Here is a 15,814-nt window from a genome sequence, read left to right as displayed (position 1 = left end):
AGTTTTGCTAAAGACTAGTCACTGTGTCATATACTTTACTTGACCAAAGTGCTAGAAAGGAGCAGCCATAAAGCAGATGAGCTGGAAAGTGAATCACTTAGCTCCCCACTGTCTGTGGGAAATGCTAACACTAAGGATGCTGTTTCTTGCTGCTGTAGTGTCATCCAAAACAAAGTAATCTCCTTTAACAGGAAAGAGATCTGTATTTTCATGATACCTAAATAAGACCTGTCTTATCTCAGTGATACCTTGTAGTTAACCACCTGAGCACTTCTCCAAAAAAGTGAGGCGCAGGGCAAGGAATTCAGAGAGTGAAGTTGGAAGAACATTAGGTTTTGAGGCTTTGGTAACAGAATTTGCACATGTAGAAGAGAATATACGTTTTTGAGAAGGTCATATATAGACTGCATTTATTAGAAAGCGTTGCCATTTTTCCCAGAAGTTCCAGCTGCATCTTTCTATGCTTGAGACTTCTCCTGTCAACCCTGAGTTCATTGTGTCCTGGTGTTTCATGAGACAGCATTTTTATCACCTTAGTACTACAAACCCTGCTCCCAGACTGGATGAAGCTGAGTCACTCTGTGCCCTCCCGAGGTACTCACCCAAGGTACCAGTGCAGAGACAGTTGTGTGTTCGAGGCTGGGGCTTGGTCTGGTGGCTATCGAGGATCTGCTGCACGAGCTGTTCCACTGAGAACCCTGAACTGCTGTTGCCATTGCTGCATGTCCACTTGATGCCATGAACTGCAAAGAGAACAGTAAAATTTCCCATCAGAAACTGCAAAACCACGCCAAAACCATCAAAAGCCACTCCAAATGACCAGCAGAAATCCATTCCTGCTGCTTTCTGTCAGAACTGAAAGGAGACCTATAAAAAGCAATAGTAATGGTTACTGCTTTACTATTCTCTGCTCCTTGGTATCAACAGGCTTCCAAATGCAATTCCTGAATTAGGTACATACAGAGGAAAAACTCCTCAGTAGAGCATCTGGCTCTATTTCAGTCTGCTGCTAACAGGGACTGTGCACCTGCAATGACTCTCTGTAGTCTCTGCAACCTTCACTGAAAACCCAAAAACAACAAAAGACTTGGTTTCATTGAAGTAAAGCAGTGTAATTCCAAAAAGTGTTTTGGAATCTTTTTCTGTCTAATATGAAAACAAGATCAGCTTTATAGTAAAATCAGCAGCCAAAAATACATCAGGGTAACAGCGAATGCAAGCCTTCTGCCAGGTCTTCATTGTCAGATCCCGGGTGGCAGCAGTGAAGGCTGACTCATTTTTTGGGAGTGACTAACAGACACTGTGTGAGTTCCTCCCCAGACTTGGACGACCTTTCAGTAATTTGGGAAAACGGACAGGTGGGTGATGTTACAGAACATGTTGCAAACTGAAGCTCTTTTCTTGGGAACTCTCTGGGCCTGTTAGCTATTTAAATAAGAATGCTAGACTGCACGCAGATACATGATTTGAATAAAGGCTCCGTCTCAGAATATTTTAGTTGCAGAATTTCCTATAACAGTGATATTTGCAACCTGACTTTTAATGGAAATAGCACAAAATATTTTATCCGTAATAACTGACTCAAAGCATTTTCTGTCTCCTTTAATGGTTCTCTGAGCAACTTATATGTGTATATTATTTATTTATCCTTTAAATGCACCAGAGCTCATGTGCAGATTTTGGAAAGTGCTGATAAGTGACAACATAATTTCCAAGGTGTCCTCATGCCTGGCAGCTTCTTTTCAGGAGTGTCTTTGCCATAGTCTATCAAGGCACATTCCTTGCACGTTGTGTTCTAAAATCCTTAACCAGAATATACAAAACCAAAGCTAAAAGTCCCATGGACTTAGGCTTTGTAGCAAATACACAGATCCCTGCATGGTGAAGGTCCCCGATGTGATGGGGTGAAATCCTGGCAACAGCAGGTTGGGCTGATGCTCCTGTACAGCCAGAGGCTGGGGCACAAGCCAAAAGCAGCATCGTGCAAATGAAGGAATGTGTGTGACATCTAATGACTGTAGTCACAGGGGCGGCATATCCTGGGAACAGTCTCCTGTTCTCCTCTTTGATGCTGCTCACTGAGTGTGTCACACGCAGCTGGTGGAACAGAGCTTCTGGATCTGCTCTGTGAAGCAGTTTTATTGCTTTTTTGGTAACCTGTTGCTGTATTGCCTCATCACCCACTAATGTCACTTTGCCTAACAGCATCTCATCTTGGTCTAGTTTTATACTGCAGAATTCACATTTCTATTGGCCATGCTGGATAACCTGCAGAAATACTGTAAATAAGGTTTACAAGTATTTTTCCCCATAACACTATTTAAAGTGCTGCAGATAGCTTAGTAATAAGTCCCTCTATGTTTGTTTGATGACCACATTTATTGTTATCGTACCCAACAGATTTTGCTTTCTAGTACATTCGCAGTTTTGAATTTCCTCTTAACACTCAGTCTCTGTTTTTACACCTAAGTTAGACACGCTTGCCACTTCACTACCTCTGCTCACATTCATTTCTTACAGTATTCTGTCACCTATGATATTATGTCTAATAAGTGATGTTCAAATAGCAGTTTTACAAAAAATACATTGTCAGTGAGATTAGAACGCAGTCAGGTATTTTGGATGCTTTCAGCTATACAACACGAAGTTGCCGAACTGTAATTATTATTGAGAAACTTTGCATTAAGTCATTTCTGGTTACTTTAGAAACACTTTGCTAAAGAAGTGAGCTTTAGGCTGTGTTGTTGGGTACAGAAAGTCTGCTCTACAGCAGGATGGCAGCACTGCTCCCTACTGCTGCTGAATCCTGGGATGAGCAGTGCATCGTGGGGGCAAGTCTGGGAATTGAATCATGACTTGGGGTTTGTGTATTCATGATGATGGTTCTTAAGTCTGAATCAAGCTGTGAGCTAGGAGCTAAGGCATAATGGACAGCTTTATAGCTGGGTACTTAGAGGACCATGCCTATTATTTTCAGGTCCTTCCAGCATAGCAAAGTCCCACTGAGGATCAACTGCTGCTGAGGAAAGGTCCTTCTGTAGCCTTACTCCAGCTGATCCTACAGGGCTCCAGCTCCAGTTTCTGTCCACGTGGTGCCACTTTTTTTTAGTACTTATGTTCCCCGTATGCTATGAAGGTTATAAAATAAAAAGCCAGTGAAGGGTGACAGATTGCAGAAAAAGAATGTCTGGATGCTTAATGCAAATTATCCACTATCTTGGCACATCCAATATGCAGATTTTCTTCCTCCCTCTTTTAAAGAAAGACTCCTGTGCCTGGTGAATTGTTAGTACTGAATACCAAACACTATCAAGATGGCTTTTAACATGTCACGCTTGGTTTCCTGACACATAATGAATCAGCAGGAAAGGAGATTTCTATAGGGAAGAAAGTGCATTATGAAAGGAAGGCTAATAAAAAGCATACACACATACTCTTCCTGCTTCTTAGTGGTTCAAAAAGTGAAACCACTGTAGAACTATGTTTGATTAAATATAGCCCTAATATATGAACACAAAAGGAAAAAAAAGTCTGAAGCTTAGCAGAAATTCTGGAAAGGATTTTAATCCGGATTCCTGTTTAGACTCCCACTGCATTTCCTGGTAACTTAAAATGAAAGCTGTTAACTGCTTCAACACTTTCCTTTTCAGTGATAGCATGGAGGGGTCTAAAAGCTGCTGCATTACAGCAGCAGCACATTCCTCCTGCCAAACAGCCTCTGAACAGTGCCTGCAGCACGAGGCAGAGGCAGCGCAGCCAGGCAGTTACTGGTGCTTCACTGGGTGCTCAAAGGAGAGAAGTGAGGCTGGGGGAAGGTCCACGACTCAGAGTGCAAATGCTGCTCCAATCTCTTTCTGTGAGCTTGGGCTCTCACTTTTCTTCGCCTTCTTCTCTTTTGAAGAAAAGGCAATGAAAACGACCTCCTGATAGTGCCCAGCAGCTCCTCATTCATTAGCACTGCCAGGACTTCGACCATCAGGAGTAAAGGGATGAAAGATGATCTGAATTATCAGCAGAAAAGCTGCTCAGAATCCAAGGGAAACTTGCACACAGAAATATATGACTGTCCAAGTTTCTTACAATACCCCAGCTACTTCTGCTGCCTTCTGCTGCTGGTGGTATTCAGTCCTCCACAATTTCCAGGCCTGCAGTCCTCCTGTCTTGCAGATATCTTCCTCCTCCCCATCACCTGAACTCTACATCACTGTCTCATCATCACTCTAGACCTAACACCATCAACAGCTGTTTACCTGTTTCCCTCCCTCCGGTTTCTCTACTCTAAGTAAAACTTGTCCCTAAAATATCCTCCCACATTTAAATCTGATCATTTCACCCTTTCTGAATGCTCTTAGACATTTCTCTTTGCCCCTTCAAACATTTTACCTTCCTGGTTTTGTGCCAAAGACCTTGCTCTTCCATACCACCCACCCAGGACACAGCTTACACATACATGTACATGTACAGTACATGAGGAAGCCATTCCCTATACCCTATGTGCTACTCCTCTACCCCAATTTGATAAGTCTTTTGTTACTTGAGTAACAACAATGAGCTCTCCCACATGAAACTGGTAAGTTGGATAGACTGATAAAGCTGGAATATCTAGAATCATCAAGGTCAGGTTTCTGTTTGCCTCTCCCTCCTGATATATCTTGACAGCCTGCTGCAAGCCCTGGTGTCAGAAGTCCTGCCCTCAGCCACTCCTGACCCACACAAAGTGTTTTAAAAATCCCCAAAGTGCTGCTGGGAGCGTGAGCGGGTCCTTTGTCCAAGTGCCCATTCCTGCCTTGCTGCCCACATTCTTCTCCACCAAGTGTTGACACAGAGAGGTGTTTCCATGGCGATGGTCAATTGGAAATGGCAGCCTTGTCCCTCCAATTTCCACTGCGTTTCTGTTGACAGAAGTAAAGGCCTTGCTCTGATTTCTCAGTTTGGCTGAAGGATATTTCCATTCGATTTATCCTTTCGTGCTCAGACGCCCACACACAGTTTGGCTCTGATTTTCCAGCCTTCCGTTTCCACTCATTACTGGTTGTGAAGGACAGGTTTACCTGAGCCTCACTGCTGGGGACAGCAGTGACACCCCCTGAATGCTAATGTCTTGCACGGACTCTCACGGGTTTTTTGCTCGGAGCTGTTCTTTAAAGGGATGTCTGTCTTCCAAAGCAACACCTTTCCTTGAAGGTTTGCTGAGATGCAGTGGGATGCTCATAGAGAGTGGGCAGACGTGCAGTCCAATGTCCCTTGAAGGGGAGTAGCAGGACACGACTCTTCCGAAGCTGCTCGGAGCAGCACTCCTGCCACTGTTCACAGACGCGTGAAGTCCAATGCTGTTCGCACGTGGACGAGCAGAGTGGAAGCCACCTCTCCCATTCGTCCCGTGCGGTCCTCGCCCTCCCCCGGCTGCGGCTCAAGGGCACCATCAGCATCCTTCCTCCCCCTCCTCCTCCTCTGCGAAGAGCGCCGGGAGCAGCGCCCGGCGGCCGCCAGGTGGCGCCAGCGGATAAGGAACGGGCGGCGGGAGCGGGCCGGGACTGGGATCGGCACTGGGATCGGCACTGGGATCGGCACTGGGATCAGGACTGGGATCGGCACTGGGATCGGCACTGGGATCAGGACTGGGATAGGCACTGGGATCGGCACTGGGATCGGCACTGGGATCAGGACTGGGATCGGCACTGGGATCGGCACTGGGATCGGCACTGGGATCAGGACTGGGATCAGGACTGGGATCGGCACTGGGATCAGGACTGGGATCAGGACTGGGATCGGCACTGGGATCGGCACTGGGATCGGCACTGGGATCAGGACTGGGATCGGCACTGGGATCAGGACTGGGATCAGGACTGGGATCAGGACCGCGATCAGCACTGGGATCGGGACGGCGTGTCCCGGCGCCCCGGACCCACAGAAGCTCGGCAAAGCCTCTCCATTTCTCTAGTGTTATTTTTTAATTTTCTTTTTTCTCCAGGATTTTTTTTTAAGCAAAAATCCTGCTTGGCCATTTTGGGGAAAAAATTCCTCATAAGCACGGCCCGCACAGAGAGGGCCTTGAGCCTTTCCCAAGGCTCCCAGCCCTCCTTCCCCAGGCTTTCACATCTCGGTGGCACTGCCAGGAACACGCAGACTGACACCTTTGCGGATGCTCTAGGACTGAGTCTGCCAGTAACTACAGCCAAATGTTAACAGGGGACATAAAATACTACGGAAGAACAGGAAACAAAGGCTGGTGTGCCCTCAGCCTCCTCAGAGAGGTTCGGCAATTGCTGCATCTGGTTTAATACCCAAGTTTTAAGGGGTCAGGAAACTATTTGGTTTAGGTTTCCTCAAGTTAGTTTCCATTGCTGCTAACAGTGGGTTCCTCCTGCTGGCCTGCTGTCAGCACTCGGTGGGATTATTTCACTTTGGTGTCTCCAAACACAGCTGAAAGGCACCAGCTAAAACACAGTTTCTAATTTTGATCTTTTGGCGAAGTGGGACTTTATACATCAGGTAAAATTTGACCACAAGGGAAACCATGTTTCCCTACAAAGTGGCCCATATAGGCATGGGAGCAAGCTTCCTCTGGGGACATAAAGCCCACCACAGATCTCAGAGGGAGAGGAAAAGTGTATTCTTGCATGGGACTCGTTTTTAGAGCTGCACACCTGCAGTAGTCAAAGGGTTGGCGGGAAGATGAGAAGCCGAGCAGGTGGCTGATGAGCAGGAAGCTGATGCTGGCCATGCAGACAATGTGAACGGGGTACTCTAAGTCCAAGTGGTGGGTGGGATATAAGAACCTATGTAGCACCTTCTGTCATGTTATCTTTTTAATAAAAACTCAGACTATTGCAGTAAAACTGGATGTCAGCATTATTAAACCCAATGTCTTTTTGAAGAATCCACGTTGCTTTTTACGTGGCCAGCTGAGCTAAGCTGGCAAGCTTCAGTTTTGAGGGGCACTTTGGAGCTCTGACAAACTGCTTGGGGAATTGTAAAAATCATCCCATATAGCATTTTTCTACAACTGATCTTTTAAGATGAAATATAACCCCACTCCTTAAACAGAGCTACTGAAATTGAATATAAATTCAAGTCAAGACGAAACTCCCAACAACTCAATTCTTCAAACCGCATTAATGCCGATTGCTGCTATTTTTTGTTCTGAGCTACAGGCGTCTGATGCCTTCTCCAGTGATGACAATGCAGGGATGCAGGTTGAGGTCACCTCCAGGAGGCCTGATGGCTTCACTGACACAGAGTTAGGGACTCTGGGAAAAGGCAAGAGCAGCCCATGCCCATTGACTGATGGGCACACGTGGAACTTGCAGCTTCCCCAGCTGTGGCTGCGTGCAGGCGGCACAAACAGGAGCCCTCAGTTCCTACGCAGCAGAGGAATGCAAAAAGCTTTTCCTCTGAAAGGAAGATAGCTCTCAATTATAGTGGACCTGGAACAAGGATTGCAACGTAGCACCAGCTGTGAGCTTGTAAGTCATACATGCCAGCTGAAGGATGAGAGAGCCAAAAGGGGATGATTTGGAGAAACCCCCAACATGAGCTGGCCCACAATTTGCTGATCATATGGAGTTTATATACAGAATTCTGCTGTGATGGATTCTGCCACTGAATTTGCTTTTACCACCAGATGCCTCTAAGGACATCTGCTAATCTGTTCAGAGAAATCTCAAAGCAAGACTGTAACAGGCCACAAGGTGGGGGGGGAAATTGAAAGCAATGCCAAATTGAGGCTCATTCTTCACACCAGGCATCCTGAAATGACTTACAGGTGTCTCGGACAACATTCCTGCAGAATTTTCATGTATTATAGCTATTCACTTTGCACAGATGTACTCAAAAGTTGCATTCACACCAAAGCAACACACACACACACAACAACCCTTTTGATTGAGACACCCAGCTGAGATGCTCCCAACTGCTGGGTAATCCCAGGTCTGCCATCACTGGAGGTGTCACAGCCTTCCCTGGGCTCCCTGACCTTGCTGACACCACTGAGATAAGGGGCCTCATCTCCAAGCCTGCAAGGAAAAAGGAATCATCCTGTGGGAGGTCATGAATGTGTATCAGGCCTTCCAGGCTCATATGCTTCAGTCTTGAGGACAGCCAAATTGAGGTCTGATAAGCCAACAGCGATGGTCCAGAGAAGGCAACCAGGAGGTCATGAACATCCCAGCTTGAAGGCAGGTGACAAACAGATCAGAACTAAAGCAAAATTCCAAAGCCATGAAAGCTGAAGTCAGGCTGATTAATTAATTATTTACAGTCTCAACTCAGCTGGAGGTGTTAAGAAAACCTCAACTCCTTAGAGCAGCATTTACCTTTCATGGATGTTCAGATGGGTTCATTTCAGTCTCTTAATTAGTTCACACACCAGCTATGTTAGAACAAGTTAATGCTGTTTCCACAAAGCTCTCAGAGCTCTATGGCCACTCCAAAAAGGTGGATTTTAATCCATAACCACCAGTGTAAGCACAGTCACAGAATGAGCAAACAGCAGCCAGCCAAGAAGCTCTCTCTGCATTCAGAGGTCTCCTTCAGGAGCAGGGCAGAAGCCACCTGTCAAGAACCCAGACTTCAGTGCCCTGCTCTGCTCACGGGGATGACAAGGCTGGTACCAGGAGCTGGTGCCTGTCCCTGACGCTACTGAAGACTTGCTGAAGCCTGGACTGACTTTGGGATGATGCAGCGGGGAAGGAAGAGGGAGCTGAGCGAATTATGGATGCAAGAAATGTAAACAAACTCCCTGATCATCCCAGCCAGGGTCTCTCTGCATTTCAGGAAAAACAGTTTGATGTATTTGCCTGGCTTGGACTCCAGGACCGATGCCGCTCACCCTGCCAGCCATCTGCCACATGGCTTTTAGTTCTCCAGGCACACATGGCCAAGAGAACATGCTCCCACACCGCTGGCTGCCACACCACTGCCTGTCTGCTACCCTCCATTCTGATAGGAAAGCTTTAATACCTGACAGAGGTCAACGGCTTTAACACCTGACTCCAGCCCAGGCTGAGTAGGAGTTCAACAAACAGCACTTGTCAGTGAGTCAAGAGCTGGACACTGCCACCAACCTCTGACCAGGAGGAAGCATTTGCCCCAAAGGCAGAACTTCTATCAGCTTCTCTTCCTTAACCCTGAATGACATCAGTGGTCTGAAATGGGAAACCCCCCTGCAGGTACAGAGCTCTTGGACCTCCACACACACCCTGGCTGTACTCATCACTAACTTGTCTTAAATGTGAAATTCTCATGGAAAACAGCAACCAAGAAAACAAAACCCCTACAGAGCTTCCAAGTCCAGAGGAATAAAACATAACAAACCCCAGCACAGAACAGGTAAAAGGTGAAGACTGTCACTGCACCAGCGACACCGTGCACAACGCTTTGATTAAGCCATTGACAAATCTGCTTTAGGGCAGAGAAATTTGGAAACATCAGGCAATCAAACTGTGAAGTCTGTGAAAGAATGTGATTAATGCAAAAATGTGATGAAACTAATGTGCTTGGCTCCAGAATTTCATGGCACACCCTACACTGGAACCAAATCTGATGGCTTCTTGGCGAGCGGTGCCCCTCTGCGTTCCCCGAACACGGTTATCCGTGTCCTCTTTGTTTTCTAGGTCTGATCAGAATCCAAAGCTTTTATTGTAGCTACATTTCTAAGGATGTGTTTCCCAGGATATGTACCCATAAACAGAGACGTGTACATGCATATATACTCTGAATAATTGCGCAGAATTTCACTCTTCCCTCCTGAGACATAAAAGAGCCAAGTGTTATTAAATTTACGGCGAGTTCGTCATAGTTTTCACATAATTTTCTTGATGCACTGCAGATTTTTTAACAGGCTGCTGCTTCCTTTCCTGTTTAATGTTAAGGTATTTGTCCAGTCTCAGCTACACCAACATCCTGGATTTCTAAGTTTATCAGCCCCAGGGGCAAATGTGTCATTTTCCCTGTTCTCCTCTGCCCTCCAGCTTTGTGTGGAAAAGGAATACAAGGGCCTGCACAGCTCAGGATGCAACAAAGGACTGCAAACTCAGATTACCAATGCTGCGGTCAGCACGAGGCTGATCCTTCATGGATGGCAGAGACACATCAGGATGCACTCCGTGACTGTGACCTCCAATTACAGGAAGCTGGGCATGACACCAGCATCCAGGCAGGGGCAGGGGGCAGGCACAGAAGCAGACCTGGTATTTGTTGACTCAGATTTGGTATTGTGGCTCCTGCAGTTAATTTTCTCTTGGTTATAGACCCACTTTATGTCTCATTTTTCTTTCATTGCCAAAAGATGTTTTTGTGCACATTGGAATGTGCTCTCCAGGGGAAGACATACAATATAACTGATGCAAAGGAAAATATTATACACCAAGGCAGATGCAGAGAGGTTCAAAGAACTGCCTGTCTGAGGGCAAACTTCCCCATCCCTCTGCATACCTGAGCAGCCTTCTCTTTAGGCTGCAAAGTTCAAAACTGTAGGAAATTATGCTCAACTCAAAACACTCAGTTCCATGGGGCCACCTGTAAGCTACAGCAACCCATTGTGACCTGACAATGGCCACCCAAACACGGAGTGCCCTTGGGGGAATCCACCTGCCAGTACTGCATAGGCTCTTTGCAAGTGAGGCCTTGAACCCTATGCAAGAACACAGGTACCATTTTCCCCCAGTGTGCAGAGGGGACCTTTTTGGGGACAATCTGGGCCGCTCTCATACCATACACCCCAGAAGTGTTGAATATTGGAAAGAAAGTGTGTGCAGATGCAAGCTGAGTTGGATGGACAAATGACTCCTTCACAGGATGGTTGTTGGCTCTGAGAGACGCTGGACTCTAAATATACAGCAAAGAAGCAAAACCAGCTCCAGATACTCACACATCGGTTTGAGCTGCCCGATGAGTTCCTCTTTTGTCCACTTTGCCCATTCCTTCTTGTCGGTGTTTATTGAGCACAGGATGGGGCCGCACGGTTTCCCGCAGTCCTCGATGGCCGGGACGTTCAGGTAGTGCACCAACACGATGTCTGGGTTCTGCAGGGACAGCGAGCAAGAGTTACATCGTTGGGGCCAGCACTCTCTGCATTTAACTTCCTAATTAAAACTGTGACAGAAAGCAGCGTGATCAGACCCCAGACTGTACTGGATTTCCCAGGGGTAAGAGCTGTTCTTTAAGAGAGGTGGCAAAAGACAGCACCTGAGTTTGCACAAGGCTTCCCCCATCCTGATGGCCTCTGCTTGCAACTCTCCTGCTCCACTTGTATGCTCAGCATGAACCTCTTTTTCAACCCTTACAACACCAAATAGTTGCAAGAGTCCTGCAAACACCACTGACAATGCACACCAGGTAATATGCTTTGGTTTAAGGGACCTTTTGTTCCTTTGAGACAATGCTTCCATCAGTTCTGGTCCACATCAAGCTTTTTTGAATATAGAGAAAGTCACCTGAGAACACCAGGAACAGCCACACTCTCCATACAGTGAGAGAAAGCAGGAGGGAAGAGCCGAGGAGGCTCACAAACAGTATTACAGAGAGCCCCAAAGATGGGCTCTTTACAGACAAGCCCGGAGAATTCCTTGTCTTTTGAAGATGTTTGCAAGCTGCAGACGGTTGGGACTGGAAGAGCGCTTTGCAGGACAGCTGCAGGCGGACAGAGAGGTGCCGGCTCCTGCAGGCTGATCCCGCAGCTGATCCCGCTCTCCTCTCCCTTCCCGCGGGGCTGCGGGAGGAGGACCCTGCTCTGACGCACTGCGGTGCCGTCCCACCGACACCTGGAGCAGGAGCTGAGCTCTGTGTCACCACCCTGCGAGTAAATGAATCATCTTAACAACAGCAACAACTCCGCCAGCTCCCCAACAGCGTCCCAGGGAGATTGTTCAATAGATAATAACAAGATTGAGGAGATGATTTCTTTCCCTTAAGTCATTTACTCCTAAGTTCGCAAACTTTAATGACTGCTTTGGAATTATTTATAAAAATAAACAGGATAATGGTGTAATTAAAACTCTAATGTTTCATTAATGCTGTTAGAGCCCTGTTCTGGGGGGGAGTGGGAACACAACCCATCATCCACTTGCAAAGGTTGTGCTGATGGCAGCACTTGCTTATGAAACCAGGGGAGAGCTGGAACAGGACACGGACACCTGCACCAAGGAGACCTGTGGAAGGGAACTTCTGATGGGCAAAGCACAGCACTGAGGCCCAGCACGCTGGAGCTGCACCCGGAGCAGCCCAGGGCAGGGGCAGGGTGGCACTCAGCACTGCTGGGTGTGGGGTGACCGTGACTCCCTCGTGCACCCCGCACATAGGGAGCATCCTGCGCATCCCCAAGATCAGGGGGAGCTGGTCGTGTCTCCCAGCTCCTCCAGGCTGGTTAAGAAGGTGCTGGCAGGGGGGAGGGCCACTGGTACCCATGTACAGCACTGTGACAAGCAGAGCAGCCCTGCAGAGCATCTGCTTGGTAAGCAGATACATCCCTCTGTCTGGAGAAGCTCTTTCAAGTTAGGAAGACGTGCCAGTAGGAACTTGCATTTTCCCCCTCTATGGTCAGAACTGCAAGCAGGGGATTTCTCAGTGAAGATTCTGTGAGAAAGCAGTATCAAATTCTTGCAGCCAGTGCTAAAAGAGTTGTACTGCACAGGGAAGTGGCAAAGAAACCTTGTAAAAAACAGCTAGTAATTTATTTCAGAGTGGTTTTGGAAAGTGCTAAAGCAAAGAAAACGGTTGGCTCTTCTATTCCTGAGATTCTTCTGTAGACAAACAACTGGACCTTTTGTGTTCAACTGTGAGGTGTTCAAAACCTTCCTTCTCACAGGGCACATCTGCCTCAGACAGAGGCAGCCAGAGGACACGGAAAACCATCACAACTTCTCGTTCTACAAAAAGTACATCTGAAACATCACAGTCCTCGTGCATAATTCAGAAGAGGTTCAGATAGTAAAAATGATTACCCATACACCCAAATAGTCTCCATCAGCTAATTTAACATAATTAGTGATCTAGATGATGAAGTAATAAAAAGTAATATGCTTCAGAGATTTCATGTAAATACACCTCTTGCTCTCAGGGAAGTTTCAAAGAAGGGAGCAAAGACGCAGCTGTGGATGATGTGGCAGTTCTGCAGGTGCTTCTACCTTCCTCTCAGGTAAACTGTGTTTTTCACAGCCTGACAGTGCCTGTTTGTCACCAAGCAGGTCAGGATTATGGGGCTTCCTGGCTTCAGTGCAACACAAACAAGTGGACCTCAGCAGTGGACTGGCACTGGAACTTAGACTTTTTATATATAAAAGCATACAAAATAAACACAGACCAAACAGGTTTGTTCCTTTTGGCTACATCTAAAAGCTGACCTTAGGTTGACAAACCTCATGAATGCCAATCCACTTGGTAACTGAAATGTTTTGACACAAATGAAGAGAATACAAATGTTTTGGAAAACTCATGATCAGCAGCGAATCACTATCTGTGGTGACCTACCAGGAGAGCAAGAGAGATGTGAAAGACTGAAAGAAAAATTACAAATGTAACTTCCATGCAGGAAAGGTGTCAGGACAGTGGACACGCCATGGCAGAGGCCCTTCACTGGTGTGGCAGGGGGAAACAAGGGGAGCCCTGGACTGGGCTGCAGATGGCTCTGGAAACACTCCTGCTGGAAATCCACCCATCGTTCCAGTGCCTGGAGCCTCAGCAGAGTTGCTCTGCTTCCCCCACACCCGAATTGAAGGCGCTGCCATCTGTCCCTGACCTGGACAAGGCTGCTTGGCTTCTCGTGCCTCCTCAGTGTGGCAGAGGAACTGCCTCCACTGCTGCTGGGGGGTAAGCAGGAGATGGTACAACAAGTGGTTAAACACAAAAAGTCGTTGGTTTTGATGAAGAAAAATGCAACTGCAACATCTGCCTGACTCTTGTTTGAAGCTTCATCAGCCCTAAGTGGTCAATAAATCAGACTGGCGTGGCGTTACATTTCTTCCATGGCTTAACCATTAATCTAATGCCAGTTCTCATGAAAAATGAGGGAGAAAAACTATGTGATGGTGAAAATGTACACATTATCCAGAAAGTGATAATGGCACATAATGGTGCTGCAGCCCTCCATCCCAGTGGCTGGAACAGCCTGGCAGCCTCCTCTGCTGCCCACCACACACCATGGAAACTATCTGACTAAAACAGGGATTGTTTGTTCCACCAGCCTGCTCCATGTGGGGATTTTTCACAGGAGCAGAAACACAAAACTGGAACAGTTCTGGGATGGTGGGGGGGGGGAGCGGGGGCATGGGCAGCCAGCAAAGGGCTGACCAATGTTGGGGTGAAGGAATGGTCAGTTCCTCCAGAGCTCCACGACGGCTCAGCCACAGGGAAAACTCTCATTTCAGCAACCACCTTTTGCTTCTTCTTCACTTCCCAGAGTCAGTCCCCTCCAAGGAGAAGTCTGCAAAAACCTCTGCCTTCTCAAAGCATGCTGGTTTGGTTCTCTTCTTCTATTCCTTTTTCTTTTAAAAGCAAAAATCAAAAGCCATTTCTGGCCAGCTTCCAGCTGCTCTTCAGTTGCTCAGCCAAGGCAATCAGCTCAAGGCAAAATCTCACTGGCAGGGGCTCCCAAATCACCGATGACCACAGCTGAAGATAATTTTATTTGGAAAAATACCTCTGAGCTGAAAGTTTTGCATTTGTACTCCCTGCTGGAAGGATGAAAGGAAGTAAATTATCCTCAGGGGTGACGAGCATCAGTGAATCTCATCTCAGCCAAGGAATTACCCCCAAACGCAGCCACTTGCCCTGGTTAGCACTGGACACCTGTGTCAGCTCTGTTGTGTCAAACCTGTGAAGTTCTACACGTGGTGAAACCAGCCTGTTCCAGCTCTAAAGGCTACACCACGAAGCAGAAGGGTAGGAGGAGAGGAGTATGACAGTGGGATGCAGAGGCAGCTCCTGTGCCCCACTCTGTCCCTGTTCACCCCCAAAATTGTAACAGGTTTTTCTTTTCTGGCAGCTATTCATTTACAAGGTTTACTTTGTATTTCTCAATCCAAAAGGCTGAAAAGGAATCTCAGCTTTCTGGGAAGATAATTCACATCCATCGCTGTGGGGTGACAGGATTAATATCTGACAGCTTATCACCCCCCAAAAAAGATAATGTAAAGATGTCCCAAAAAAAGAGAATATAAAGAGGTTTTTGTGGTTTTGAGGGGCTACCATTACATGATGCTTCAGTACCCACAGGTAACTCAGGAACAGGTACTGGGAGTGCCTGTGTTATCATCTATACGTTATCTAAAAATCAAACCAGTGAATGAAACTATTCCCAGACACATGGATGACAGAATCTTCTACTATTTATAGCAGTGTCTTTCTGGAGGGTTTCCTTTGGATTTTCAAAGGTTTGAGAGCAGAGTCTGGGATACCCGAAGAAAAAGGCACAAATACATAACACAGACACTGAAGTAATGGAATTTTTTCAGGGACCAAATGCTAGCTTTGGGCAAGATTATTGGTTTGAATCCCAGCATTTTCTTTATCCTTGAACTAATTTCTAATTGAGGTCATGCTATGGAAGGTAACCTGGTGGCTGATGCATTAGAATATATTAATCTTCCACACTAAATGTGAAAACAAAAAAAAAATCCACTGCCTTTGAGCGCACAACCTACTGCCTTAATTTATCTAGAGCTGGGCATGTTTAATTAGGGAGAACGAGACAATTACCAGAGATATAGCACAGCCCTGGCACCCGAGCTGAGGCACTGGAGCACGGGGGAGAGAGTGGGACCCCAGAGCCAGACACAAAAGCAGTTGTTGTGCTGCAGAGCAGGACTCCTTCTGCTGG

At 46.9% G+C, this 15,814-nt stretch overlaps 1 protein-coding gene across 10 annotated transcripts in view; it reads right to left on the bottom strand.

Moving 5' to 3' along the window:
• CAMTA1 (calmodulin binding transcription activator 1) overlaps positions 1-15,814 on the bottom strand; it is a 235,320-nt gene that overhangs the window by 45,115 nt on the left and 174,391 nt on the right. For all 10 annotated transcript variants that reach the window (XM_032131753.1, XM_032131752.1, XM_032131756.1 and 7 more), the window contains 2 exons: positions 10,871-11,024; positions 603-743 (listed from right to left, as the gene is read on the bottom strand). In XM_032131753.1, coding sequence (XP_031987644.1) covers positions 603-743; positions 10,871-11,024 — 295 coding nt within the window. The remainder of the gene's footprint in view (positions 1-602; positions 744-10,870; positions 11,025-15,814) is intronic.

This window comes from Corvus moneduloides, chromosome 22 (genome assembly GCF_009650955.1).
Source record: "Corvus moneduloides isolate bCorMon1 chromosome 22, bCorMon1.pri, whole genome shotgun sequence".
Classification (NCBI taxonomy): domain Eukaryota; kingdom Metazoa; phylum Chordata; class Aves; order Passeriformes; family Corvidae; genus Corvus; species Corvus moneduloides.
The sequence above is the reverse complement of the archived record's forward strand: the minus strand, read 5'-3'. Positions and strand labels throughout refer to the sequence as shown.